Consider the following 26,190-nt stretch of genomic DNA (forward strand, 5'->3'; position numbering starts at 1 on the left):
AATTGATGATTTTAGAGTGTATCCATAGCAAGAAAGGAGACAAAGCATTAGCATGGAAATAGATTAGAAGAGATACATGTAAATTTTTGTTAGGTAGACTAGATGCATAAGTAAATTTGTATGCATAGCTTATTAATTTTCTGTAAAACTTTTGCCAAATATATTGATACTCATAGCTTTGTTCTAATGAATATAATAAGTTATTGTGATATAATTAATGACTTAAAATGATGTTTTCTTAAAAGTATATAAACTAGAGAACATGAAATATAAAAACATTTTCTTCTTTGACCCTAATCACGTGTGTGTAGGTCACATCCAATCTAACAGTATCAGAAAAGATTAATAAAGTAAAACAAAGAAAAAGAACCTCCAAAATGAAACCAACAAGAAGTATCAAAAACAACTTTTATTACAAGTGATTTGAAGAAATTGGCCAGCAGTTTAATGTTTCCAAAACCATCAAGTCATCAGTCTCCACACTGCAGCCTTGAGCTCCTGGTTCCTCAGGCTGTAGATGAGGGGGTTCAGGGCTGGAGGCACCACCGAGTACAGAACTGACAGGGCCAGATCCAGGGATGGGGAGGACATGGAGGGGGGCTTCAGGTGAGCAAATGCTGCAGTGCTGAGGAACAGAGAGAGCACGGCTAGGTGAGGGAGGCAGGTGGAAAAGGCTTTGTGCCGTCCCTGCTCAGAGGGGATCCTCAGCACAGCCTGGAAGATCTGCACGTAGGAGAAAACAATGAACACAAAACAGCCAAAACAGAAGCAGACACTAACAACAATGAGCCCAAATTCCCTGAGTTGGGATTTGGAGCAGGAGAGCTTGAGGATCTGAGGGATTTCACAGAAGAACTGGCCCAGGGCATTGCCATGGCACAGGGGCAGGGAAAATGTATTGGCCGTGTGCAGCAGTGAATAGAGAAAGGCACTGGCCCAGGCAGCTGCTGCCATGTGGGCACAAGCTCTGCTGCCCAGGAGGGTCCCGTAGTGCAGGGGTTTGCAGATGGACACGTAGCGGTCGTAGCACATGATGGTCAGGAGGGAAAACTCTGTTGCGATAAAGAAGAGAAAGAAAAATACTTGTGCAGCACATCCAGTGTAGGAGATGTTCCTGGTGTCCCAGAGGGAATTGTGCATGGCTTTGGGGACAGTGGTGCAGATGGAGCCCAGGTCAATGAGGGCCAGGTTGAGCAGGAAGAAGAACATGGGCGTGTGCAGGTGGTGGCCGCAGGCTATGGCGCTGATGATGAGGCCGTTGCCCAGGAGGGCAGCCAGGGAGATGCCCAGCAAGAGGCAGAAGTGCAGGAGCTGCAGCTGCCGCGTGTCTGCCAATGCCAGCAGGAGGAAGTGCCTGATGGAGCTGCTGTTGGACATTTGTGGGTGCTTTGGCATAGGGATCTGTAAAAAACATAAACATGGAATAGTTTGGTTTGGAGAAGACTTGAAATATCCCAGCACAGGCTGGGGGCACTTTCCCCCCACTGCCTGCCCAGGGCTCTGCTGCCTGGAGCTGTCCCTGCCAGCAGCTGCTTCCCTGTGCCCAGGGCTGGGCCCTGCCAGTGCTGCCAGAGCCCAGCCCAGCCCTGGGGGCTCAGCTCTGCCCTGCAGAGCCCTCCCAGCTCTGGCACTGCCCAGGGGCAGCTCTGGCTCTGCAGGCTCTGATGGCAACGTCAGAGCAACCCTGAGGAGGCTGGAAAAGCGGCTCTGAGGCTGCATCTAAGGGCTGATTTCTGTCACTGCTGAATTTATTCAGATATGAGAGAAAATCTATTTTTATTTTTCTTAGCCTGAACTGAGAAATGAATATCTATGTGCAATTTCCCATCCAGGCAACCCAGAGCAATAGATTAAAAAAGCAGGATTTTCCCTTTTCTTCGGCCTGGGCTTTGCTGTGCTCCCTGTATAATCTACTTGGAAATGTTCTGCAGTTAAATGCCATGCTGGGAGCAGTCCTCAACAATGCAGCATCCTCCCCACACAAGGAGAACACTTCCAAGCCTCACCAGCTGTCTCCTGCCACCCAGATCTTGTCCCCCAGTGCTGGGAGCAGCTGCCAGGGCTGGCTGAGAGCTGTCCCTGGCAGGCAGCAGAGTCCCTGCCCCAGCACAGCGCCCTGGGCTGCAGGACCCTGCTCTGCAGGACAGCCCTGGGCACCCCTGGCTGCTCTGCACAAGAGACAAGCAGAGAATGTACTCACAGGCTCTGCAGGCATTGGCATGTTCCAGCTTGAGGAGATGGCTCCAGGAGCTGCAGCTGCACTGTCCTGCAGCCAGAGGTTCCTGTGCCAAGGGCTGGCAGTGATTGTGCCCCAGGCACTTCTCAGCCCCTTCCCAGCCCTGACTGATTGAAGCTCTCTGGGCCTCTGTGCTGTGCCCGGGCTGGCTGCAGGCAGCGCCCCAGCCCTGCTGGGCTGGCAGAAGAGCTGCTCATCCACAGAAATGTGCTTTTGAAGCTCTTCTTGGTGACCAGGAGCTGCCTCTGTGCCAGGAGCGCAGCCCAGCTCAGCAGCACAGACACAGCACAAGGACTTTAATCAGCCTCTGGGCCTTTGTGCTCAGGCCCTGAACATCAGTCCCTGAGAGGGAGCTGAAGAAACCTCTCCAGAACTCCAAGGCAGAATCCAACTCCAAACTTTCTTGGACTTTTAATGGGTCCCAGAGAGGGACACAACTGAGCAAGTGTCCCCAGGCCCCAGGCAGAGCAGAGAACTGCAGGCAGTGATGACAGGTGGGGACAAAGAGAAGCCAAGTCTTGGTGCCCTGGGGCACAGCAGGGTCTGTGCCAGCAAGGGCTGGGAGGAGACACCTTGTCCTGAGGCCCTGGGGCCTCCTGGCACAGCCCCAGCCAGGCTGGGCACTGTCAGCCCCTTGTGCTGCCCTCAGCATCCCCCCCCTAGCCCACATCCCAGTGGCCTCAAGGATCTGCTGCAAGGAGTCCCTGGGGAGCCTTGCTCAGCAATGGCCCTGGGGGCTCCTTCATGCTCCCTGCAGGGACTGCAGGTTTTTCAAAGGACTTGGGGTTTGTCTTCTGCCTTGGAGTCTCTGAGAGGTTTGTGCAATCATGGCCTCCAATTATCTGCTGTAATTAGTCCCTGGAGAGGCTTTGTCAGTAACAACACTCAGTGGGCTCATTAATGGTTGAAGGTACTTCAGTTATTTGAAGGTACTTGGTGTTTCCATTTTGATACAGACTCTGTGAGAGGTTTGTGCAATCATGGCCCCAATTATCTGCTTTAATGAGTCCCTGGAGAGCTTTGTACTGACATTCAGTGGGGCTCATTGATACTTTCAGATACTCAAGGTTTTTAAGGTAGTTTATGGATTTAAGAATACTTTTAGATACTTTTAAGGATTTTCCTTCCCACATTGAGTCTCTGAGAGGTTTTTGGGCCATCCTGGCCTCCAATTCTCTCCTCCAAGGAGTCCATGAGGATCCTGTGTTGGCTATCTTACCCCTTTCTGTTTTACAAGAAAGATGGAACTGAAAGAATTTTGTAAGACTTTCTAAAAGCATTCAGACAAACATGGGACAATTAACAATACAATAACAACCACTAAGATAATTAATAGTCCTGTTCTAGCCAGACATAATCCATCCCTTCAATCCCTTGGATTGGAAGAGTTTATTGACCCAGTCTTTGTTTTCCACTTGAAGCTTCTTGAAGCCTTCCTTCAGTACCTGAATGCTCTTGTGGATTGACTTGCTGTGGCTGGAGAGGTTCATGCAGTACATGCCCTCAGAGTCTACACAGCCATGCCCATGTGCCCAGAGTAAAAACTCTATCGCTGTTCTGCAAGGTGGCGTGTCTGATGGTCTCTGTGTCTGAGAGCAGCCACTCAATGTGAGGGAGGCAGCATTGGTTTGCTTACTTAACAGGCACCCAGGATGGTCTGATTGCCCTAAAGCTTTAGCTGCAGCCACCCAAGGTAGTCCAAATTGGGGATGCTACCATCCGATACCTGGATTAAAGCTTTCAAAGCCATCTCTTTGATATCATCCAATACTTCTCTGGGGATACCTGCTGCTTGATCATCTGGTAGGCTGTGTTGTCCTTCTCCAGCTGGATGGTTGATTGTCAATTCCACCCTTGCCTCATTATTAGCATAGTCTGCTATTAATTGATTTAGTAAACACTTCCATTCCCCTTTTCACAGGGTGTATTCTGTAGGTGACAACAACATGGTCATAATATATTTTAAATCATAGGGGGTTAAGACATGTGCTGTAAACATGGCCCTCATTAGGCCATTAAAACAAGGTAAGTCCCTCCTATGGTCTTTAGCTGCCCTACACAGATCCTTGATTTCCCTGTAAACCAATGGCTGACACCTGGGATTCTTCCCCCTTCTTCCATACCATACCAGGGCAATGAGGAGTTTCAAGCTTATTTTCCAGTCTCCTTCCTTAACTGGTGGCGTGGCGCAGGGTGGAGAGGATGATTGACAGTGGGGGCATGACCCACAGTTGTGGGGGTGGAGTCTGGAGGTTCATTCAGGGCGGAAGAGAAGGCTGTGGTAGCAGGAAGTGGACGAGCCAAGATGGAGGGAGGATGGTTGGGTTCCCGAGCCACATTCAGGCTCCTTCCATATTGAGTCTCCAGGCCATGATGCTCCAAGACAGCATGGCCATTGCCATCTTGGACCATCGTGGACGGTCTGAGAAAGGCAGGTTTGAGGGGAGGTGCCAAGTTAGGAGTGACCAACGGATTGAGTTTTCAACACACTGCTTGCTGGTGAAGGGTCTCAAGGATGCTGTGGAAGATGGGGAGCATGTGGGATGCAATGGGGTCGCTTTTGATCGAAAGGTTGTACAATTTAACTCCCACTGAGTCCCAAAATTCAATGGTATGGATTTCGTCAGCAGAGGCGTCTGGAAAATTTTTAATGATCCACCTCATGATTGATTTTAATTCATTCTTTGAAAATATTATGTCATGATCAGTGAGAATCAAAGCACCCATATACGCTCCTTTCTACTATGGACATCTGGCTGCCCATTTTTCTCTTTCTCCACCTTATGGGGAAGAGCCACCCCAAGTCAATTATGGGACATGGGTGCATATTGTAAAACACAGTGGCAAAATGGGCAATAAATGTCTTGCATTTCCCCAAACCCACCTGCAATCCTATGCAGGTGAAACCGTCGTTTCCCTGCCAATGCTGGGCAAGGTCCCTCGAAGCAACGATGAATCTGCCGGGCCTGGCACAATCCAAAATCCCGGGGAGCACTGGCCTATCCATCAGCTAACCCCAGCTGACGTGACTGACACAGGGAGCCGTGAATGGTCCCTGTTTGGGCGCCAACGGTCACAATGAAGGTGGCTGTGAAAAACCTCTCTGGTTCCCTGACTTCAGGGCGAGGGTGACGGAAATGAAAAGGAGCAGGATCAAAGAAATTGTTTAAAAGGAACTTTAATAACAGGGTGAAAAACAATAAACATGGAGAAGTCAAGAACAGTATGAGGGGCAGTATCCAAAGACCCAAGACAAAGGGGAGCAACAACATGTACACTTGGGGGTAGAACACTCTAGAACAATAACCCTATAGGGGAAACAAGTAACCAATAGGGGAGGAGAACTTGGACAAATTAGCATAACAATACTAAAGGCTTCTTGGAGACTTTTCAAGCTCACCCTAAGTTAAACGAATGATTCCCAGGGCTTGAAACTCATGCCAAATTCTTTTGGGGTAAAGTCTGTCTGACTCTGAGTTACAGCTGGGCTAACTCCCACACCGCTGCTTTGCTCTGGCCCCTTGGGACCATGTGGCCCAACAGAGCCACAATGATGTCCTTGGTTCCACGAGGCCCCACAGTGTCACAATGGTCCCTTGGATCCATGGTGCTCTGCAGTGTCACAATGGCCCCTGCATTTCACAAGGCTCCCAATGTCACATTGGTCTCCATAGGAAGGAAACTACGGAGCCCCCATGTTTCAGGAGCTGATGAACAGCAACCACCAGAGGCCAAGGCAAGCGTGACCTGTCTGTCCTGGCAGGTTTGCTTGGAGCAACCCTTGGATATTTGAAATTATGAATGTGGAATCCTAATTTAAAACATTTGTGCCTGGAGAAGGATGATTATTTCCATACAAAAAAAGCAGAGAGCCCTTTCCAGTGTTTGGAAAACAGGTGAGTTCTGGCACTCAGGAGTTAAAGATCAGCCAGACCTGTCTGTCCTGGCAACTTTTGTCTGGGAGCAATCCTTGGATACACAGAAATTTGGAGGTGGAATCCTAATTTTGGCCATGGATGCCTTGAAAGATGGACAGTTCTTTTCCATACAAAGGAAAGCCCAGAGCACCAGTGTTTCAGGGGCAGGTGGGAGCAGCCTTCCACATTCCAAGGTCAGCCAGACCTGTCAGGTGACCCCTGGGAGGCCAAGGCAGCCACACCTGTTTCATGTTCCCTTAGTTCCACAGGGCCCTGCAGTGTCACAATGGCTCCTTGCTCCCATGATGCCCTCAGGTGTCATAATGGCCCCTTGATTACACAGGTCCTTAAGGATCCTAATGGTCTCCATGGTTCCACAAGGCCCCACAGTGTCCTAATGGCCTTTCGGTTCCATGAAGCCTGGCTGTGTCCAATGGCCCCTTGGTTCCATTGGGGCCCAGTAGTGCAACAATGATTCCCTTGGTTCCACAAGTTCCCATAGTGTCACAATGGCCCCTTCCTTCCATGAGGCCCCACAGGGTCACAATGGTCTCCATGGTTCCATGGGGCCTTGCAATGCCACAATGCTCTCCATGGATCCACGGTGCCCTGCAGGATCACAACGGCCCTTTGGCTCCACGAGGCCCTGAAATGCAGCAATGGCCTCTTGGTTCCACAAAGCCCTGCTGCTTCACACTGGCCCCTTGGGACCATGCGGCCCAACAGAGCCACATGTTCTTGGTTCCACGAGAACAGAAAGATGTTCTTGGTTCCATGAGGCCCCACAGTGTCACAGTGGCCCCTTGCTTCCATGGTACCCTGCCGGGTCACAATGTTCCCCTTGGTTCCACAAGTTCCTACAGTGTAACAGGTTCCACAAGGGCCTGCAGTGTCACCATGGCCCATTGGTTCCACAATGCCCCGCAGTGTCACAATGGTCTCCATAGGAAGGAAACAAATGAGCCCCAGTGGTGCAGGGGCAGGTGAGAGGCAGTCACCAGAGGCCAAGTCTAGCCAGACTTGACTGTATGGGCAGATTTTTTCTGGGAGTGACCCTTGGATATAGAGAATTTTAGATGCAGAATCCCAATTTTGGCCATGGGTGCCTAGACAAGAAAGACAGTTCTTTCCCACAGGAATAAAAGCACAGAGCCCCAGTGCTTCGTGGTCAGATGGGAAGTGGCCTTGACATGTCAAATTCAGTGGGACCTGTCAGACAGCCCCCAGGAGGCCAAACCAGGCAGACCTGTCCCATGTGGGGCCAGGGCCGGGTCAGGCCTTGGTTTGTGGTGGGACAGAGCCCCTCCCCCTCCCCTGGCAGAGCTGTCAATCACACAGCAGAGGCGGTGCTAATGCAGCTCTGATTGGCCCAGCTGTCGATCAATCACACACTACCAGATGCATCTATCCTGTCTCTGATTGGACAAGCAACTGGCAGTCCCACCCCAGGGGCGGGGCCATGAAGGCCCAGGGGGTTAAAAGCCGGAGCACGAGGCCCACCCAGGGTCTGGATCCTGCCTTCTCCTGGGGTTCCTCTGTTGGTGATGCTGGAACCTGAGCTGTTGGTGGCTATGTGCGTGTCTTTCTATGGATCTTCTGTCTTTCTGTTGTTCTCTATTTCTTCTCCTTCTAATCCTACTTACCTGCATCATTTTTGGGTAACTTTAAATCTTTAAAGTTTTTTAGGTTATTAGTGTGGGAATCCAAGGTACCGGGAATATTTCTCTGTCTGCTCTGAGGAATCCTGACCCCCAGAGAAACACTGCCTTTAACCTTCACCAATGGAGAGGTCTTCCAAGACTTTGAGACAGATTAGAATTTACCAAAGTGTGAAATAGATTAGAGGGTAGTACAACATGTCACTTGGGTGAGAAATTTAGTTTTTGGGATTTTTAGTATGGTGTAGATAGAAAGCAAGATGGAGGAATTGGGGTGTAGTCCCTGTCTCCTTCATCGACTCCATTTTCTGCAGTGTTGGTGGCACAGGGTCATTGGTCAAGGAAAGCACAGTGCAGAGGTTATGTGGACAGTCAAGCGATGAGTTATTGGTCGATAAGTAGAAATAATGTATGTTTTAAGAATTAATTGGATGAGAAAACTTTAAAAGATCTTGAAACTGTACATTTTAGGGCCATTTTGAGGTGTTTCCCCAGCGTGCTGAGCCTGGTGTGGACAGCAATGCAAAACTTTAGATAAGATAACCATAAACAAGAAGCTGAAGACTGAAAAAGTCCCGTGCGTGTCCTTATACCTGGCACAGAACTGCTACAGAGGGTTTCCCCCATCCAGGGAGCCCCCAGAAAGGCCCAACATAAAACAAACATCAATAACTGTTGCCCTGAAAATGTTTGTAATAGGTTGGCTCTTTTCCATCTAGTTGTTTACTGAAGGGTGTTGTCTTAGTTGGCCAGTCATGTGAAATGTGTTGATGAAATGACCAATGAGGTCTACCTGTAGCAAATCAAGATATAAAAGAAGAGGATTGCAAAAATCAGTGGGTTTTAGCCCTTAGCCTACTGATCTGAGTCTGTGTCATCTCTGATTCAACGGTGACATTTGGGGATCTGTGGGGGCTATTGGGGATCCTTTCTGCACCTTGTGACCCAACAGGAGCTTCTCTAATAAACTTTGCCTGAAGCTCCCACTGTGCCCATGGCAGGAACCCCTGTGAGTGTCTGGGCCATCCCGGCTCTTTGGCAGCCTGGGAACTCCTGGGATGTCACCGTGGAGCCCCCATGAGTGCCTGTGACAGATGGGTGCCTTTGCAGCCCAAGGTGCCCTGGGATGTCACCATGGAATGGCTGTGACTGCCTCTGACCACAGGGCTCTTTACCATCCCCAGAAAGCCCTGGGAGGTCTCCATGGAGCCCCTGTCTCTGCCTGTGACATTCCAGCTCTGGAACAGCCTGGAGACTCTTGGAAAGTCCCCATGGAACCCCTCTGGGGGCCTGTGACAAATGTGATCCTTAGCAGGCAACCATCCCCAGCCCCCTGTTGCTATGGTCAGTTTCCATGACAACCATCCCCAGCCCCCTGTTGCTATGCTTAGTTTCCATGGCAACCATCACCAGCCCCCTGTTGCTATGCTCAGTCCCTTGGCAGCTCCATGGAGACCCCATCCAGGGCTGGTTGCCATGGACACCAGCTCAGGCCTGCAGCCAGAGCCCGTTGCCATGGCAACCATTGGCAGCCCCATCCCCAGGCTGATGGGATCCCAGAAGCACAGAATTGGCTGAGCTGGGAGGGACCCATCAGGATCCTCCAGTCCAACTGCTGGCCCTGCACAGGACACGCCAACAATGCCAGCCTGGGCCTGGCAGCGCTGGCCAAACGCTGCTGCAGCTCAGAGAGCCCTGGAGCTGGGACCCTTCCCTGGAGAGCCTGGCCAGGGCCCCAGCAGCCTCTGGGCAAAAACCTTTTCCTGACATCCAACCTGAGCCTGCCCCGACTCAGCTGCAGCCGCTCCCTCCACTCCTGTCCCTGGGCACCAGAGGGAAGAGGTTCCCACAGCCCCAGCCAGGGACCCGCTCCCAAGGCTGCTGCCATGGCCACCAGGGCTGGCACCGGCTGGGATGCTCGGTTTCCACGGGCCGGGCTTCAGGAATGGGATTCCCCAATTTCCTGCTCCCACTAAAACCGCGCTGCCCTCGCTGCCCTCCCGCCTCCCATGGAAAGCACAAAAGGCAAAGATCCCGGGCTGGGATACGAACAATTTATTGGGAACAGCAACGAGATAAGGAGCAAAAGGAACAGAAACAATATTGATAACAGAAGGGATAAATAAAACTGTTTACAGGGAAAATAAAAACACAACTCACTAGGTCTGCCTGGCCACAATTTCCCCTGCCTGGAAAGGACACCCTTCTCCTCAGGGAGAGAGAGAGAGAGAGAGTCCCTTCCCTGCCCCGGCAATGTTCTGAGGTGGAAGTGAATGTAATGACACGGCCATGGCCAGACCCTCATGCTCTTCCATCCCACATCATGTCATTGGCAGGGGCAGGAGAAGGGACAGGTGTCTTCCCAGCATGGATCACGGGGAACATGGATCACCAGGGCTCTTCCCAATGTGGCTTCTGCCATGGGGGATGAAGCTGGAATGGTGCATGAAGCTGTTACTGCAATCGAGGCATTTGCAGGGCTTTCCTTACTGGTGGCTCCGTTGGTGTCTGGTCAAGTGAGAGCTGCTGGTGAAGCTCTTCCCACACTGGGGACACTCGTAGGGCCTCTCCCCAGTGTGGATGCGTTGGTGGGTGACGAGGGCAGAGCTGCAGCTGAAGCCCTTCCCACACTCCCCACACTCGTAGGGCCATTCCCCAGTGTGGATCATCTGGTGGCTGATCAGGGTGCTGCTCTGCCTGAAGATCTTCCCACACTCCAAGCACTTGTGGGGCTTCTCCCCATTGTGAAGCTGCTCCTGGGCCACCAGCTCTGAGCTCTGGCTGAAGCTCTCTCCACCTTCCTTGCTCAGGGTGGGTCTTTCCCCCCCAGAGCACACTGGGCTGGGTTTGCAGCCCCTCTTCCTGTGGGATCTCTGGGATTTTCCTCCACGTTGGAATTCTGCACTGTGGAGCCACTTAAAATGGCCTCTTCCACGAGGTTCTGCTGTGGGGATTTGTCCTCCCTGGTCTCCATCCTCAGCTTCTTCTCTGGGGGAGGAAGGACAAGGAGAGGATGGGATTTGCCTCCGTGCCAGAGGGAAGGGGAAGGAGATCCCCCCAGAGCATCCCCAGCAGGACGGGGTTGGCAGCAGGGTTGTCCTGTAGCCGGGGGCTGTGCTGGGCTGGGAGATGGAGCAGGAGAGAGGGGGAAAGGGGCACTGACTTCCTCCTCACCTGCCTGGCTATCCCAGGGCTCCTTCCTCTTCCTTGCAGCCTCCTACTCCATTGAGTCAAGGTTTGGGAATAGGAAATCCTGTTTTGGGAAGAAAACAAAGGGTGCACACATTGTCTTTTGTTCTGGTTTGAAGGCAAACCTGAGGGAGAGTCTAAACCAGAATTACAATTTAATAAGAAAATTTAGATCAAGGCAATGATACAGAAACACTGCCTTAAATTGACAGAGTCAGGATATAACCTGACACCCTGCTGGTCAGGGTGGTGGCAGCAGTCCCATTAAATGGTGGCTGCAGTCCTGTGGGAGTGATGAACGTGATTCTGTCCAAGCAGTGATCCTGTAGAAGGGTCTGGTCTTCCTCTGGAGGTCCAGGGCTGGTTCTGGAGCTCTTGTCCTCTGGGAATCCAGTAGGCAAGCTGCTCCTGGTGTTGCCAGCCTCAGCTTATATCCAGGTAGGAATGCTTGGATCCTCCCCCTGGGCAGAGCATCCCACAATGGGAGGATGGAATTTTATCAGTCCTGCAGTGACACACAATGGCCCATTCACAGAAGATATCTCCCCTGGAGGGCATTATCAGGGCTGAGTCATGGAAGAGATGAAGAACACTGCCCCACCTGTTTATAGCAGCTGATGAGGATGGGGATTGAAAACATGCATTTGGTTCCATCTTACACTGCAACCTGAAACAGTGGGGGAATCCCTACTCAGGGGGTGAACACCAGCCCCCTTACCCAAACTGGCTCAGGTGTAAAACCCCCACCCCGGGAAGGCCACGCACACAGGGGACAATGTCACACTTGCCCTGCCCCAGGAGAGGTCTCTGTCCCTGTCACTCCTTTGCTCTCCCCCCCTTTTCTCTTTCTTTCCATTTCTCTCTCTACCTCACATTTATTATTCAATAAAATCCACCTTGGATTTGATCTTGTTACCACCTTAATTGCGACAGAGGTATCTCTCAGAATTTTCTTAACCAGAATGTGACAATATTTTGACAGAGTGGGTTTAGGCACTATTTTCTGACCCCAAGTACCTTTGACAACAGCATGGTTCCCTCCTCTGAGGAGGTTGTGGTCCTCTCTGGAGGAACTCTTGGAAACTTTCAATCCTCTTCTTTTATACCTTGGTTTTCTACAGGTGGACCTCATTGGTCATTTAGTCAACACATTTCACATGATTTGCTAATTAAGAAAACACCCTTCAATAATCAAGTTTATGGAAAAAGCAACTTTTTACAAACCTTGTCAGAGCACCAGTTATTGATGTTTGTTTTACATTGGGCCTTTTTGGGGGCTCCCTGGATGGGAGAAACCCTCCTGTGCCAGTTCTGTGCCAGTAAAAGGAGATGCACGGGACTTCTTCAATCTTCAGTTTCTTATTTATTGTTATCTTATCTAAAATTTGGTATTGCTGTCCGCACCAGGCTCAGTGCGCTGGAAAAGCACTGCAAAATGGCCCCAAAATGTTCGGTTTCAAGGTGTTTTAAAGTTGTCTCATCCAATAAACTCTGAAAACATACATTTTTTCCATTTATCTAGCAAAAACTCATCTCTTGACTGTCCTCATAACCTCTGCACTGTGCTTTCCTTGACCAATCACCCTGTGCCAGCAACACTGCAGAAAATGGAGTAGATGAAGAAGACAGGGACTACACCCCATGTCCTCCATCTTTCTTCCTATCTACACCATACTAAAAATCCCAAAACCTAAATATCTCACCCAAGTGACATACTATACTATCCTCTGATCCATTTCACATTTTGGTGAATTCTAATCTGTCTCAAAGTCCTGGAAGTTCTCTCCATGGGTGAAGGTTAAAGGCAGTGTTTCTCTGGGGGTCAGGAGCCCTCAGAGTAGACAGCGAAATATTTCCTGCACCCTGGATTCATACACATTTAAGCTAAAATCCTTAAACCCATAACATGTGAAGTTACCCAAAAATGTGCCAGGCAAGAAGGATTTTAAGGAAAAGAAATAGAGAACAACAGAAAGACAGAAGATCCATAGAAAGACACACATATGGGTACCAACTGCTGGGGTTCCAGCACCACCAACAGAGGAACCCCAGCAGAAGGCAGAATCCACACCCTGGGCTGGCCTTGTGCTCCGGCTTTTAACCCCCTGGGCCTTCATGGCCCCGCCCCTGGGGTGGGACTGCCAGTTGCTTGTCCAATCAGAGCCAGGGTAGCACCAGCTGCTGGTGTGTGATTGATTGACAGCTCAGCCAATCAGAGCTGGGTTAGCACTGCCCCTGCTCTGTGATTGGCACCTCTGCCAGGCCAGGGCTGGGGGCGGGGCTCTGTCCCACCACAAACCAAGGCCTGACCCGGCCCTGGCCCCACACGGGCATTCCGAGCATCCCAAGGTGTCTCGGGACATGGATCTCATCCAGCCTCTGATAGCAACCACGGTGACACTACGGAACCTCATGGAGCCATGGGTCAGTTGTGACAATGGAGATCCAAGGAAACGATGGTGAGACTGTGGAATCCCAGAATCATGGAATCAAGGAGACCATTGTGCAAATCATGGGCCCTATGGAAGCAGGGATCAATGATCAAACTGGGCTTTGATTGTGATTGATTTAAAATAGAAACAAGGAGCCATTGTTTCACAGTGGGGCTGCGTGGGGCCAATGGACCCTTGTGACTCTGTTGGGGCTCATGAAAACAAGAAGCCATTGTGACATTGCCAGACCTCATGGAATCAAGGAGACCATTGTGACAGTGTTAGGACCCAAGAAGCCAATGGAACATGGAACAGGTCTGCCTGGCTTGGCCTCCTGGGGGCTGTCTGACAGGTCCCACTGAATTTGGCATGTCAAGGGCCACTTTCCATCTGACTGTGCAGCACTGGGGCTCTGTGCTTTTATTCCTATGGGAAAGAACTGTCTTTCTTGTCTAGGCACCCATGGCCAAAATGGGAATCCTGCATCTAAAATTCTCTATATCCAAGGGTTACTACCAGAAAAAATCTGCCCATACAGTCAAGTCTGGCCAGGCTTGGCCTCTGGTGACTGCCTCTCATCTGCCACTCCACCACTGGGGCTCACTTGTTTCCTTCCTATGGAGACCATTGTGACACTGCGGGGCATTGTGGAACCAATGGGCCATGGTGACACTGCAGGCCCTTGTGGAACCTGTTACACTGTAGGAACTTGTGGAACCAAGGGGAACATTGTGACCCGGCAGGGTACCATGGATCCAAGGGGCCACTGTGACACTGTGGGGCCTCGTGGAACCAAGGACATCTTTGTGGCTCTGCTGGGCCGCATGGTCCCAAGGGGGCAGTGTGAAGCAGCAGGGCTTTGTGGAACCAAGAGGCGACTGCTGCATTTCAGGGCCTCATGGAGCCAAAGGGCCGTTGTGATCCTGCAGGGCACCGTGGATCCATGGAGAGCATTGTGGCATTGCAAGGCCCCATGGAATCATGGAAACCATTGTGACCCTGTGGGGCCTCATGGAAGGAAGGGGCCATTGTGACACCATGTGGAACCAAGGGAATTATTGTTGCACTACTGGGCCCCAATGGAACCAAGGGGCCATTGGACACAGCGAGGCTTCATGGAACCCAAAGACCATTAGGACACTGTGGGGCCTTGTGGAACCATGGAGACCATTAGGATCCTTAAGGACCTGTGTAATCAAGGGGCCATTATGACACCTGAGGGCATCATGGAAGCCAGAGAACCATTGTGACACTGCAGGGCCCTGTGGAACCAAGGGAACATGAAACACGTGTGGCTGCCTTGGTCTCCCAGGGGTCACCTGACAGGTCTGGCTGACCTTGGAATGTGGAAGGCCACTCCCATCTGCCCCTGAAACACTGGGGCTCTGGGCTTTCCTTTGTATGGAAAAGAACTGTCCATTTTTTCCAGGTATCCATGGCCAAAATTTGGATTCCACCTCCAAATTTCTGTGTATCCAAGGATTGCTGCCAGACAAAAGCTGGCAGGACAGACAAGTCTGGCTGGTCTTTAACTCCTGAGTGCCAGAACTCACCTGTTTTCCAAACACTGGAAAGGGCTCTCTGCTTTTCCTTTTATGAAAAAAATCATCCTTCTCCAGGCACAAATGTTTTAAATTAGGATTCCACATTCATAATTTCAAATATCCAAGGGTTGCTCCAAGCAAACCTGCCAGGACAGACAGGTCACGCTTGCCTTGGCCTCTGGTGGCTGCCGTTCATCAGCTCCTGAAACATGGGGGCTCCATGGTTTCCTTCCTATGGAGACCAATGTGACATTTGGGAGCCTTGTGAAATGAAGGGGCCCTTGTGACACTGCAGAGCACCATGGATCCAAGGGACCATTGTGACACTGTGGGGCCTCGTGGAACCAAGGACATCCCTGTGGCTCTGTTGGGCCACATGGTCCCAAGGGGCCAGAGCAAAGCAGCGGTGTGGGAGTTAGCCCAGCTGCAACTCAGGGTCAGCCAGATTTTACCCTGGAAGAACTGGGCATGAGTTTCAAGCCCTGGGAATCATTAGTTTAACTTAGGGTGAGTTTGAGGGTTCCCCCATAAGTCTTTAGTGTTGTTATACTAAGTTGTCCAAGTTCTCCTCCCCTATTGGTTACTTGTTTTCCCTATAGGGTTATTGTTCTAGAGTGTTCTACCCCCAAGTGTATATTTTCTTGCTTCACCTTTATCTCAGGTCTTTGAATCCCACCCCTCATACTGTGCTCGACTTCTCCATGCTTATTGTTTTTCACCCTGATACTAAAGTCCTTTTTGGGCAACTCCATTGATCCTGCTTGTAGGAGCATCGGGGGTTAGGATGGTTGGGACGGACAGAGACGAGAGATCTCTGAAGCCAGGTCTTGGAACTTGTGGTTTATTGCAAAGGGTGTGGGTGCAGGGGCCTTGTTTGGAGCTGCCAGCCACAGCTCAGAGCAGGCTCGAGAGAGGAGCTCGAAAGAGGCGCCCAAAATGGATGCCGGAAAGAGGAGGGGAGTTCCTGTTACAATGCAATAAATCTTCTTCTGTGCTGCATATTCTAATTTTCACTAACCAATCTAGTACAAGACACAAATCTTATAGCATTTACATACAGCCTATAAGGATCATTACATTACCATACTGTGTTACATTTCAAACCCTAAAAACTACCCTTTGCACCCCTTCTGCCGAGCTAGTAGGGTCTGCTCGGACCCTTGGACCTGTCTGCAAGCAGGGGGTGTTGTTTCATCAAAAGAAGATTACCTTCAGCCAGCCATACCATTGTTTTCCAGTTGTTCAGTAACTAAGGCTTGGTATCTCAAAGCTTGCTTTCATTTCAATCTCCCTTATAGTTTCCATATTCTCAAAATCTTTTGCCAGGCAATCATATTTATAAGGCTTTCCTCTTTCATCTTCCCCAGCATCTGCTCCTTTTCATTTTCCCCACCCTTGCCCTGAAGTTGGGGAACCAGAAAGGTTTCTCACAGCCACGCTCATTGTGACCTTTGGCGCCCGAACAGGGGCCCTGACATTCAGTCACGTCAGCTGGGGTTAGCTGATGGATAGGCCAGCGCTTCCCGGGATTTTGGATTGTGCTAGGCTGGCAGATTCATCTTTGCTTCGAGGGACCTTGGCCAGGATCCACAGGGACAATGAGTTTCACCTGTGTAGGATTGCAGCTGGGTTTGGGGAAACGCAGGACAATTATTGCCCATTTTGCCACTGTGTTTTTACAATATGCATCCACATCCCATAACTGATTTTGGGTGTTCCAGTGGCTGCTCCACTTAAGGCAGAGAAAGAGAAAAATGGGCAGCCAGATGTCCAAAGTAGAAAGGTGCATATATGGATGTTTTAAGTTAATTCTCACTGATCATGACCAAATATCTTCAAAGAACAAATTAAAATCAATCATGAAGTGGATCATGTAAAATTTTCCAGCTGCCCCTGAGCCTGACCGTCCTGCCTCCATCTTGGCTCCTCCACTTCCTGCTACCACAACCTTCTCTCCTGCCCTGAGTGAACCTCCAGACTCCACCCCCACAACTGTGGGTCACGCCCCCACGGTCAATCATTCCACCTCCACCCTAGGCCATGCCTCCAGAAGGCCAACCTGGAAGTCCGCCATCTTAAATCAAGGCCCTTCCTCCCCAACACCTGACAAAAAACCAACACCCTCATCCTCACCCTCCGGCAACAATATAACCCCATGGTCAAAGATACTAAGCCCAGCTGTCACACTATTTCCAATCCGAATGTTTCTGCTCCAAGTTATTCTTCCTCCCCAGAAAACAGTTTGGATTCCCCAGAGCAGCCACGCCCCTCAACCCCGGATGATCTCTGCGAAAGGATCTGGAAAGAAGCAGTTAAGGAAGGAGACTGGCGAATACTCTAAAAATCCTCGTTGCCCCTGTATGTTATGAAAGAAGGGGGCAGAATCCCAGGGATCAGCCATTGGTTTATGGGGAAATCAAGGATCTGTGTAGGGCAGCTAAAGACCATAGGAAGGACTTACCTTGTTTTAATGGCCTAATTAGGGGCATGTTTACAGCACATCTTAACTCTCTATGATTTAAAATATATTATGACCATGTTGTTGTCACCTACAGAATACACCCTGTAGGAAGGGGGATGGAAGTGTTAACTAAATCAATTAATAGCAGACTATGCTAATAATGAGGCAAGGGCGGAATTGACAATCAACCATCTAGCTGGAGAAGGACAACACAGCCTAGCAGATGATCAAGCAGCAGGTATCCCCAGAGAAGTATTGGATGATATCAAAGAGATGGCTTTGAAAGCTTTAATCCAGGTATTGGATGGTAGCACCCCAATTTGGACTACCTTGGGTGGTTGCAGCTAAAGCTTTAGGGCAATCAGACCATCCTGGGTGCCTGTTAAGTAAGCAAACCAATGCTGCCTCCCTCACATTGAGTGGCTGCTCTCAGACACAGAGACCATCAGACACGCCACCTTGCAGAACAGCGATAGAGTTTTGACTCTGGGCACATGGGCATGGCTGTGTAGACTCTGAGGGCATGTGCTGCATGAACCTCTCCAGCCACAGCGAGTCAATCCACAAGAGCATTCAGGCACTGAAGGAAGGGTTCAAGAAGCTTCAAGTGGAAAACAAAGACTGGGTCAAAAAACTCTTCCAATCCAAGGGACTAAAGGGTCAGATGATGTCTGGCTAAAACCAGACTATTAATTATCCTAGTGGTTGTTGTTGTGTTGTTAATTGTCCCATGCTTGTTTGGATGATTTTAGAAAGTCTTACAAAATTCTTTCAGTTCCATCTTTCTTGTAAAACAGAACTGGGGAAGACACCCAACACAGGCTCCTCATGGACTCCTTGGAGGAGAGAATTGGAGGCCAGGATGGCACAAAAACCTCTAAGAGACTAAGTGTGGGAAGGAAAATCCTTAAAAGTACTTAAAAGTATTCTTAAATCCATAAAGTACCTTAAAAACCTTGAGAATCTCAAAGCATTAATGAGCCCCACTGAGTGTCAGTACAAGGCTCTCCAGGGACTCATTAAAGCAGATAATTGGGGCCATGATTGCACAAACCTCTCACAGAGTCTGTATCAAAAAGGAAACACCAAGTACCTTCAAATAACTGAAGTACCCAGAAGTATTAATGACCCCACTGAGTATTGTTAGTGACAAAGCCTCTCCAGGGACTAATTACAGCAGATAATTGGAGGCCATGATTGCAGAGACCTCTCAGAGACTCCAAGGCAAAAGCCAAACCCAAAGTCCTTTGAAAAACCTGCAGTCCCTGCATGGAGTATGAAGGAGCCCCCAGGGCCATTGCTGAGCAAGGCTCCCCAGGGACTCCTTGCAGCAGATCCTTGAGGCCACTGGGATGTGGGCTAGGGGGGGATGCTGAGGGCAGCACAAGGGGCTGACAGTGCCCAGCCTGGCTGGGGCTGTGCCAGGAGGCCCCAGGGCCTCAGGACAAGGTGTCTCCTCCCAGCCCTTGCTGGCACAGACCCTGCTGTGGCCCAGGGCACCAAGACTTGGCTTCTCTTTGTCCCCACCTGTCAGCACTGCCTGCAGTTCTCTGCTCTGACTGGGGCCTGGGGACACTTTCTCAGTCGTGTCCCTCTCTGGGAGCCATTAAAAGTCCAAGAAAGTTTGGAGTTGGATTCTGCCTTGGAGTTCTGCAGAGGTTTCTTCAGCTCCCTCTCAGGGACTGATGTTCAGGGCCTGAGCACAAAGGCCCAGAGGCTCATTAAAGTCCTTGTGCTGTGTCTGTGCTGCTGAGCTGGGCTGGGCTCCTGGCACAGAGGCAGCTCCTGGTCACCAAGAAGAGCTTCAAAAGCACATTTCTCTTGATGAGCAGCTCTTCTGCCAGCCCAGCAGGGCTGGGGCGCTGCCTGCAGCCAGCCCGGGCACAGCCCAGAGGCACAGAGAGCTTCAATCAGTCAGGGCTGGGAAGGGGCTGAGAAGTGCCTGGGGCACAATCACTGCCAGCCCTTGGCACAGGAACCTCTGGCTGCAGGACAATGCAGCTGCAGCTCCTGGAGCCATCTATTCAAGCTGGAACATCCCAATGCCTGCAGAGCCTGTGAGTGCATTCTCTGCTTGTCTCTTGTGCAGAGCAGCCTGGGGTGCCCAGGGCTGTCCTGCAGAGGAGGGTCCTGCAGCCCAGGGCGCTGTGCTGGGGCAGGGACTCTGCTGCCTGCCAGGGACAGCTCTCAGCCAGCCCTGGCAGCTGCTCCCAGCACTGGGGGACAAGATCTGGGTGGCAGGAGACAGCTGGTGAGGCTTGGAAGTGTTCTCCTTGTGTGGGGAGGATGCTGCATTGTTCAGGACTGCTCCCAGCATGGCATTTAACTACAGAACTTTTTCAAGTAGATTATACAGGGAGCACAGCAAGGCAGGGGCTGCATAAAAGGGAAAATCCTGTGGTTTTAAACTGATACTCTGGGTTGCTGGGATGGGAAATTGCACACAGATATTCATCCCTCAGTTCAGCCTGAGGAAAAAAAAAAACAGTTTCCCTTTGATCTGATTAAACCTGGCAGTGACAGAAATCAGCAGAGGGCCCCTAACAGGCAGCATCAGTGTCGCTTCTCCAGCCTCCTCAGGGTTGTTCTAACTTTGCCATTAGAGCCTGCAGAGCCAGAGCTGCCCCTGGGCAGTGCCTGAGCTGGGAGGGCTCTGCAGGGCAGAGCTGAGCCCCCAGGGCTGGGCTGGGCTCTGGCAGCACTGGCAGGGCCCAGCCCTGGGCACAGGGAAGCAGCTGCTGGCAGGGACAGCTCCAGGCAGCAGAGCCCTGGGCAGGCAGTGGGGGGAAAGTGCCCCCAGGCTGTGCTGGGATATTTCAAGTCCTCTCCAAACCCAACTATTCCATGATTACTTTTTTTACAGATCCCCATGCCAAGGCACAGCAAATGTCCAACAGCAGCTCCATCAGGCACTTCCTCCTGCTGGCATTGGCAGACACGCGGCAGCTGCAGCTCCTGCACTTTTGCCTCTTGCTGGGCATCTCCCTGGCTGCCCTCCTGGGCAACGGCCTCATCATCAGCGTCGTAGCCTGCGGCCACCACCTGCACACGCCCATGTTCTTCTTCCTGCTCAACCTGGCCCTCGCTGACCTGGGCTCCATCTGCACCACTGTCCCCAAAGCCATGCACAATTCCCTCTGGGACACCTGGAACATCTCCTACAAAGGATGTGCTGCTCAGCTCTTTTTCTTTATGTTTTTCATCTCAGCAGAATTTTCCCTCCTGACCATCATGTGCTACGACCGCTACGTGTCCATCTGCAAACCCCTGCACTACAGGACCCTCCTGGGCAGCAGAGCTTGTGCCCACATGGCAGCAGCTGCCTGGGCCAGTGCCTTTCTCAATGCTCTCATGCACACGGCCAATACATTTTCCCTGCCCCTTTGCCATGGCAATGCCCTGGGTCAGTTCTTCTGTGAAATCCCACAGATCCTCAAGCTCTCCTGCCCACACTCAAACCTCAGGGAACTTGGGCTCATTGCTCTAAGTGCATGTTTGGGATCTGGTTGTTTTGTGTTCAATGTTTTCTCCTATGTGCAGATTTTCAGGGCTGTGCTGAGGATCCCCTCTGAGCAGGGACGGCACAAAGCCTTTTCCACCTGCCTCCCTCACCTGGCTGTGGTCTCTCTGTTTATCAGCACCTCATTTTTTACCTACCTGAAGCCCCCCTCCATCTCCTCCATATCCATGGACCTGGCCCTGTCAGTTCTGTACTCGGTTGTGCCTCCAGCCCTGAACCCCCTCATCTACAGCCTGAGGAACCAGGAGCTCAAGGCTGCAGTGGGGAGACTGATGACTGGATGGTTTCAGGAATATTAATCTGCTGGCCAATTTCTGCAAATCACTAGAAATAAAAGTCATCTTTCATACTTCTTGTTGGTCTGGTTGTGGGTTTTCTTTCCCTTTGTTTTAATTTTTTCACACTGTCTACAAAGAAATGTCATACTTTGTGCCATTTCTCATTGTGTGTCTCTTGACCTTCCCTGTGTCAATGAGGGGCTGTGCTCTCGGTGCCTTTAAATGAACTACAGGATCTCCCAGCAGAGTTTTCTGCAGAGATGCCCTTTTGTTGCCTTCTCTGGAGCTGCAGCAGCAATGTCTGTGTGCAGAGCTGGGGCAGATCAGTGCTGGCCCAGCAGCTGTGCCCAGCAGCAGCAGCAGCAGCACTTGGTGTTGCCAGTGCTGCTGCCGTGGCCCTGCCCCGCTGCCCTGGTGGCCCTGGTGTTGCTGCAGGGCCTGAGTGCTCTCGGGGCCGGGCACAGCCCTGGGGGTGGCAGTGCCGGGGCTGCAGCAGGGACAGGCCATGGGCACTGCTGGGGCAGCGCTGACGCCTCAGGCCAGGCCCTGGGGGCTTCAGGCTCCTTGCCCAGGCTCTCTCAAGAACATGGCCAGGCCAATGCTCAGCACAGAAACCCCCGTGAGCAGCCCCAGGCTGGCCGTGGGCAGGCTGGGGGCAAACAGCATGGCTGGGGCTCTGCAAGGGCCCTGGGGCAGACGGGAAGGAGCAGCAGAGCAGGGGCTGATCCATGCCCAGTGCGCTGCACAGCCCAGGCCAGCGTCCCAGAGCGTCCTCATGCAGCTGCCAACAACATCCCCCCTCTGCAGCCCTGGCCTCTCCCCCAGCTCACACAGGTGCCCCATCCTTGCAGGCACAGACACGGCAGCACTGCCTCAGCAGCCCCTGTTTGCATTGCACACAGCAGGGGCAGCACCCCCATGCTGTTGCTGTGGGGACATGAACCTGAGGGAGCACAAATGCCAGCAGCCCCTGGGGCCAGCAGGGGCTGGGGGACACCAGGGAAACCACTCAGCTTTGTCCTGGCCTCTGCACTCAGCCAGAAAGTTTGTTCCCATCAGCTGGGAGTTTCCTGTGCCACTGCAGACGCTGTTGCTCAGAGCCAGGGCTGCCTGGCAGCCACCCCCTAACTGCCCTGAGCATTTCCTTGGCTTCACCTTTGCTTTCTTTACTCTTCTGGTACAAATTTTATCCTCTTGCCCAGCCCTGTTCGCTCCCCTGCAAAAAGCCCATCCTTGTTTGCTCTTTCCTCTCTGGCCCCACTTCCCATTGCAGTTTATGACTTGGCACCATGGGAAAATCCCCCAGTCTTCTTGGCCACCTGGGCACACTGCTGCCTCATGTCCAGCCTGCTGTCCATCAGTCCCTGCATGTCCCTTTCTGCCTGGCTGCTCTCCAGCCACTCTGTCCCCAGGCTGTAGAGCTGCAGGGGTTGTTGAGGCCAATGTGCAGGACCCGGCACTGGGACTTGTGAAACCTCACCTTGTTGGATTTGGGCCCTGGATTGAGCCTGGCCAGAGACCTGTGCAGAGCCCTCCTGCCCTCCAGCACATCAACTCTCCCAGACAACTTGGTGTCACCACGGTTCCATGAGGCCCCAGAATGTCATAATGGTCTCCATCACTCCATGAGGCCTGCCAGTGTCACAATGTCCCGTTGGTTCCATGGGACCCCTTGGTGTCACAAAGTCCCATGGATCCTTGGGCCCTGCAGTGTCACAATGGATCCTTGGTTCCATGAGGTCTGGCAGTGCAGCAATGCTCTCCTTGTTTCTACAGTGTTACAATTGCCTCTTGGTCCCAAGGGGCACCACTGTGTCAAACATGTTTCCTTCATTCCAGGAGTCCCTGAGGAGCAGCACTGGCCCCTTGGTTCCATGGAGCTCTGCAGTGTCACAATGGCCCCATCATGACACCAGGTCCTGCTCTGTCACAATGCTCTGCGTGGTTCCACAAGGCCCTGCAGGGTCACAGTGGCCTCTTGGTTCCAGCAGGACCCAGACTGTCACCGTGGACTCCTTGCTTCCATCCAGCCCCTCAGTGTCACAATGGCCCCTTGGCTCTGTGCTGCCATGTCGTACACAGTGTCACCATGGTCCTCTTAGTGCCACCAGGCCCCACAGTGTCACAAGGCTTCCTCAGGGCCCTGCAGTGTCACAGTCATCAGAGAATCAGCGAGGCTGGAAAAATCATTGGAGACCATCAAGCCCTACCTGGGACTAACACCACCTTGTCACCCAGACCATGGCACTGAGTGCTACATCCAGTCTTTCCTTAAACACTTCCAGGGACAGGGACTCACCCACCACCCTGGGCAGCACATTCCAAAGCCCAGGGTTCCAAAGTGTGATTCCAAAGAGAAGAATTGTAAATATTTCCTAATATCTGGCCTAAATGACCATTGGTGCACGTTTTAGTTGTGTCTTCTTGTCCTGCCACTGTTCCCTGAGAGAAGACCCTGACCCCCACCTGGCTGCACCCTCCTGTCAGGGAGTTGTAGAGAGTGATGAGGTCACCCCTGAGCCTCCTCTTCTCCAGGATAAACAACCCGAGCTCCCTCAGCTGCTCCTCACAGGACTTGTGTTTCAGACCCCTCCCCAGCCTTGTTGCCCTTCTCTGGACACGCTCCAGCCCCTCCATGGCCTTCCTAAATTGGGGGCCCAGAACTGGACACAGCACTCAAGGTGCTGCCCAACCAGTGCTGAGCACAGGGCAAGAATCCCTGCCCTGCTCCTGCTGGCCACACCATTCCTGATCCATCGGAGTGCCAGGGGCTGGATGAGGGAAATGGTGGGGAGGGGGTAGGGAAAAAGTCTGGTTGATTATCAGCCATGAAGGGTCTTGACCATCTTATCTATTCAGGCTACATTAGAAGTTGCAGGGGATCAATATCACTTGGTCATTACTGATACCAAATTATAAACAGGAAAAGAAAACAGGACAAAACAGTTCAGTCTGCTTTTTTTTCCGATATAGGAGAGTCACTTTGAATACCCTTCTGAAATTTGTCTGACTAACCACAGAAGAATTGAAAACTTGAATTATTCCCAAGGGGGTTTTTTTCTGAGTATTTTGAAAAAATATTTATGAGCCTTTTTCAGTGAATTCCTGAAATGAAGAGCTCAAGAAAGAAGAGGCCTCTGGAGCAGTAAAATTCATTAGCAACCCCCAGGTGGCTGAGGATCCATCCCCATCAGAGCAGAAATGAACAAAAATGGGCACAGCTTTGTGGCTGCCCCAGCTTTGGCATGGGCCCTGGGCCTGGAGCACGAGCAGCTCTTGAGGGCCCCAAGGCGGGGGCTCTTGTGCTGCCCTGGGCAGATGGGATGGCAGCCGGGGCTGCAGAGCTCTCAGCACCTCAGCCCCAGGGGAGCAGGGCAGCCAGGGAGCCTCCTTTGGCCTTGGCCAAGCACCTTCCCCCATGGCTGGGGCTGAGTCCTGTGGCAGCTACAGCTGCTGCTGTGCCCTTGGCAGGGGCTGAGGCCGTGGGGCCAGTGCCCAGAGCAGCCTGGCCTGAGCAGAGCTGTGGGGCCAGAGCCGGCTGGGCTGGGCTGGGCTCAGAGAGGCCCTTGGTGCTGCCCAGAGCTCAGGGCAGCTGGCAGAGCTTGCAGGGAGCTGGGCTGGGCTCCGAGAGCCTGGCCCAGAAACCATCAGTGTCCATCTCAGCCTGGCTGAGCGCGCAGGGGCAGGACTCAGGCCAGGCCTTGTGGGGCAGGGCCAGCGCCTGTGCAAGGCATTGCAAACAGGCAAGTGGCCCAGAGAGGAGGCTGCTCTGTGCCCTTGGTGGCATGGACAGAGCAGGGAGGGGGCCCAGGACATTTGTCAGCGCCAGCCTCTGTGCCCATGCGTTGGCAGCTCTGGCTGCTGTGCCCAGCTTTGGCCTGGACTGAGTTTGGCTGTGGCCCAGCTCCATCCTCCTGCGGGGCTCAGGGCCTGTTCCCGGCCATGGCCAGCCCTGGCTGCCTCTCTGCTGGCCCAGAGGCCAGCAGAGCCCGGGGCAGGGCTGTCTGTGCAGCCCCACAGGTGCCAGGGGCTCTGCAGGAGCTGGCAGAGGCTGCCCAGCAGGGAGGCCATGGGGCACAGAGCCCCAAGGCTGCTGTGGGCACCACGGCACAGGGGCCGTTCCCAGCCGCAATGCTCCTGGCCTGGGCTGGGCCTGCACAGGGGCTGGGCCACCATGGCTGGGCCAGCACAGGACCACAAAGGGGCCACGCAGCCGCTGCCGGGGCTGACAGCAAGGCCAGGCACACACAAGCAATTGCTGAGCATGGCCTGCGCTGGCCAGGCCTGACTGTGCCAAAGGCAGAGCTCAGCTGCCCTTGGGGGCTGCAGCAAAACTCCAGAGCCCAAAGAGCCTCCATGGCTGGGCTGGAGACCAAGGCTGCAGGAGGGAAATGCAGGGCTGCTGCGGGATGGGGAGGCCATTGAATTCCAGCACACACCTCAGCTCTCTGATGATCCCAGCACTGTGCTGGGCCCTGTTTCAGACTGCAGCAGAGCAGATGTTGATGGGACAGGAGCCCTGTGGGGCTGTCAGCGACCTGCAGCTTGCAAGGTGCTCTGCTCTCCCTCAGGTGCTCTCGGAGAGATCCAATCCCAGCTGGGCACCTCAGGGCACAAGTGGCACTGCCTGTTCATGGGCACACAGCTGATGTCTTCCTGGAATGGGGCACAGGTTTTAATACCTGTTAGTTTTATAATATACAAGCAAATCTTTATTTTCTGGGTCACTTGAGTACTTTTAAGAAATGGCAAACTTTTCCCAGCAGGAACAGGATTTTCCTGGATTTACTGGATCCTTCTACTGATGGCAGGAGAAGAAATACTCATCTTCCCCTCTACCTTTGCCACTGACATTCACTCTAATATTTAATGACCCCACCTCCTTCATGTGTTTCTTGCTCTCCTTTTTAAATGTCCATGTCTAAGAACATCTCTTCATTTAGAGCAACTGGATC

At 52.2% G+C, this 26,190-nt stretch overlaps 2 protein-coding genes across 2 annotated transcripts in view; both read right to left on the minus strand.

Annotated features, from left to right (window-relative positions):
• The window catches only part of LOC118700706 (zinc finger protein 268-like), a 260,704-nt gene that overhangs the window by 199,332 nt on the left and 35,182 nt on the right, over positions 1-26,190 (minus strand). Inside the window, 1 exon segment of the mRNA XM_036405302.1 lies at positions 10,357-10,608. Within this exon segment, the coding sequence (XP_036261195.1) occupies positions 10,357-10,608 (252 nt within the window).
• LOC118700731 (olfactory receptor 14J1-like) lies at positions 463-1,377 on the minus strand. Its single transcript, XM_036405323.2, has one exon. The coding sequence runs from the start codon at positions 1,375-1,377 to the stop codon at positions 463-465; it is 915 nt and encodes a 304-aa protein (XP_036261216.1).

This window comes from Molothrus ater, chromosome 35 (genome assembly GCF_012460135.2).
Source record: "Molothrus ater isolate BHLD 08-10-18 breed brown headed cowbird chromosome 35, BPBGC_Mater_1.1, whole genome shotgun sequence".
Taxonomy (NCBI): domain Eukaryota; kingdom Metazoa; phylum Chordata; class Aves; order Passeriformes; family Icteridae; genus Molothrus; species Molothrus ater.

Excerpts from the sequence above, each read along its gene's own strand:
- LOC118700731 (XM_036405323.2), bottom strand. The coding sequence starts at position 1,377 with ATGTCCAACAGCAGCTCCATCAGGCACTTCCTCCTGCTGGCATTGGCA.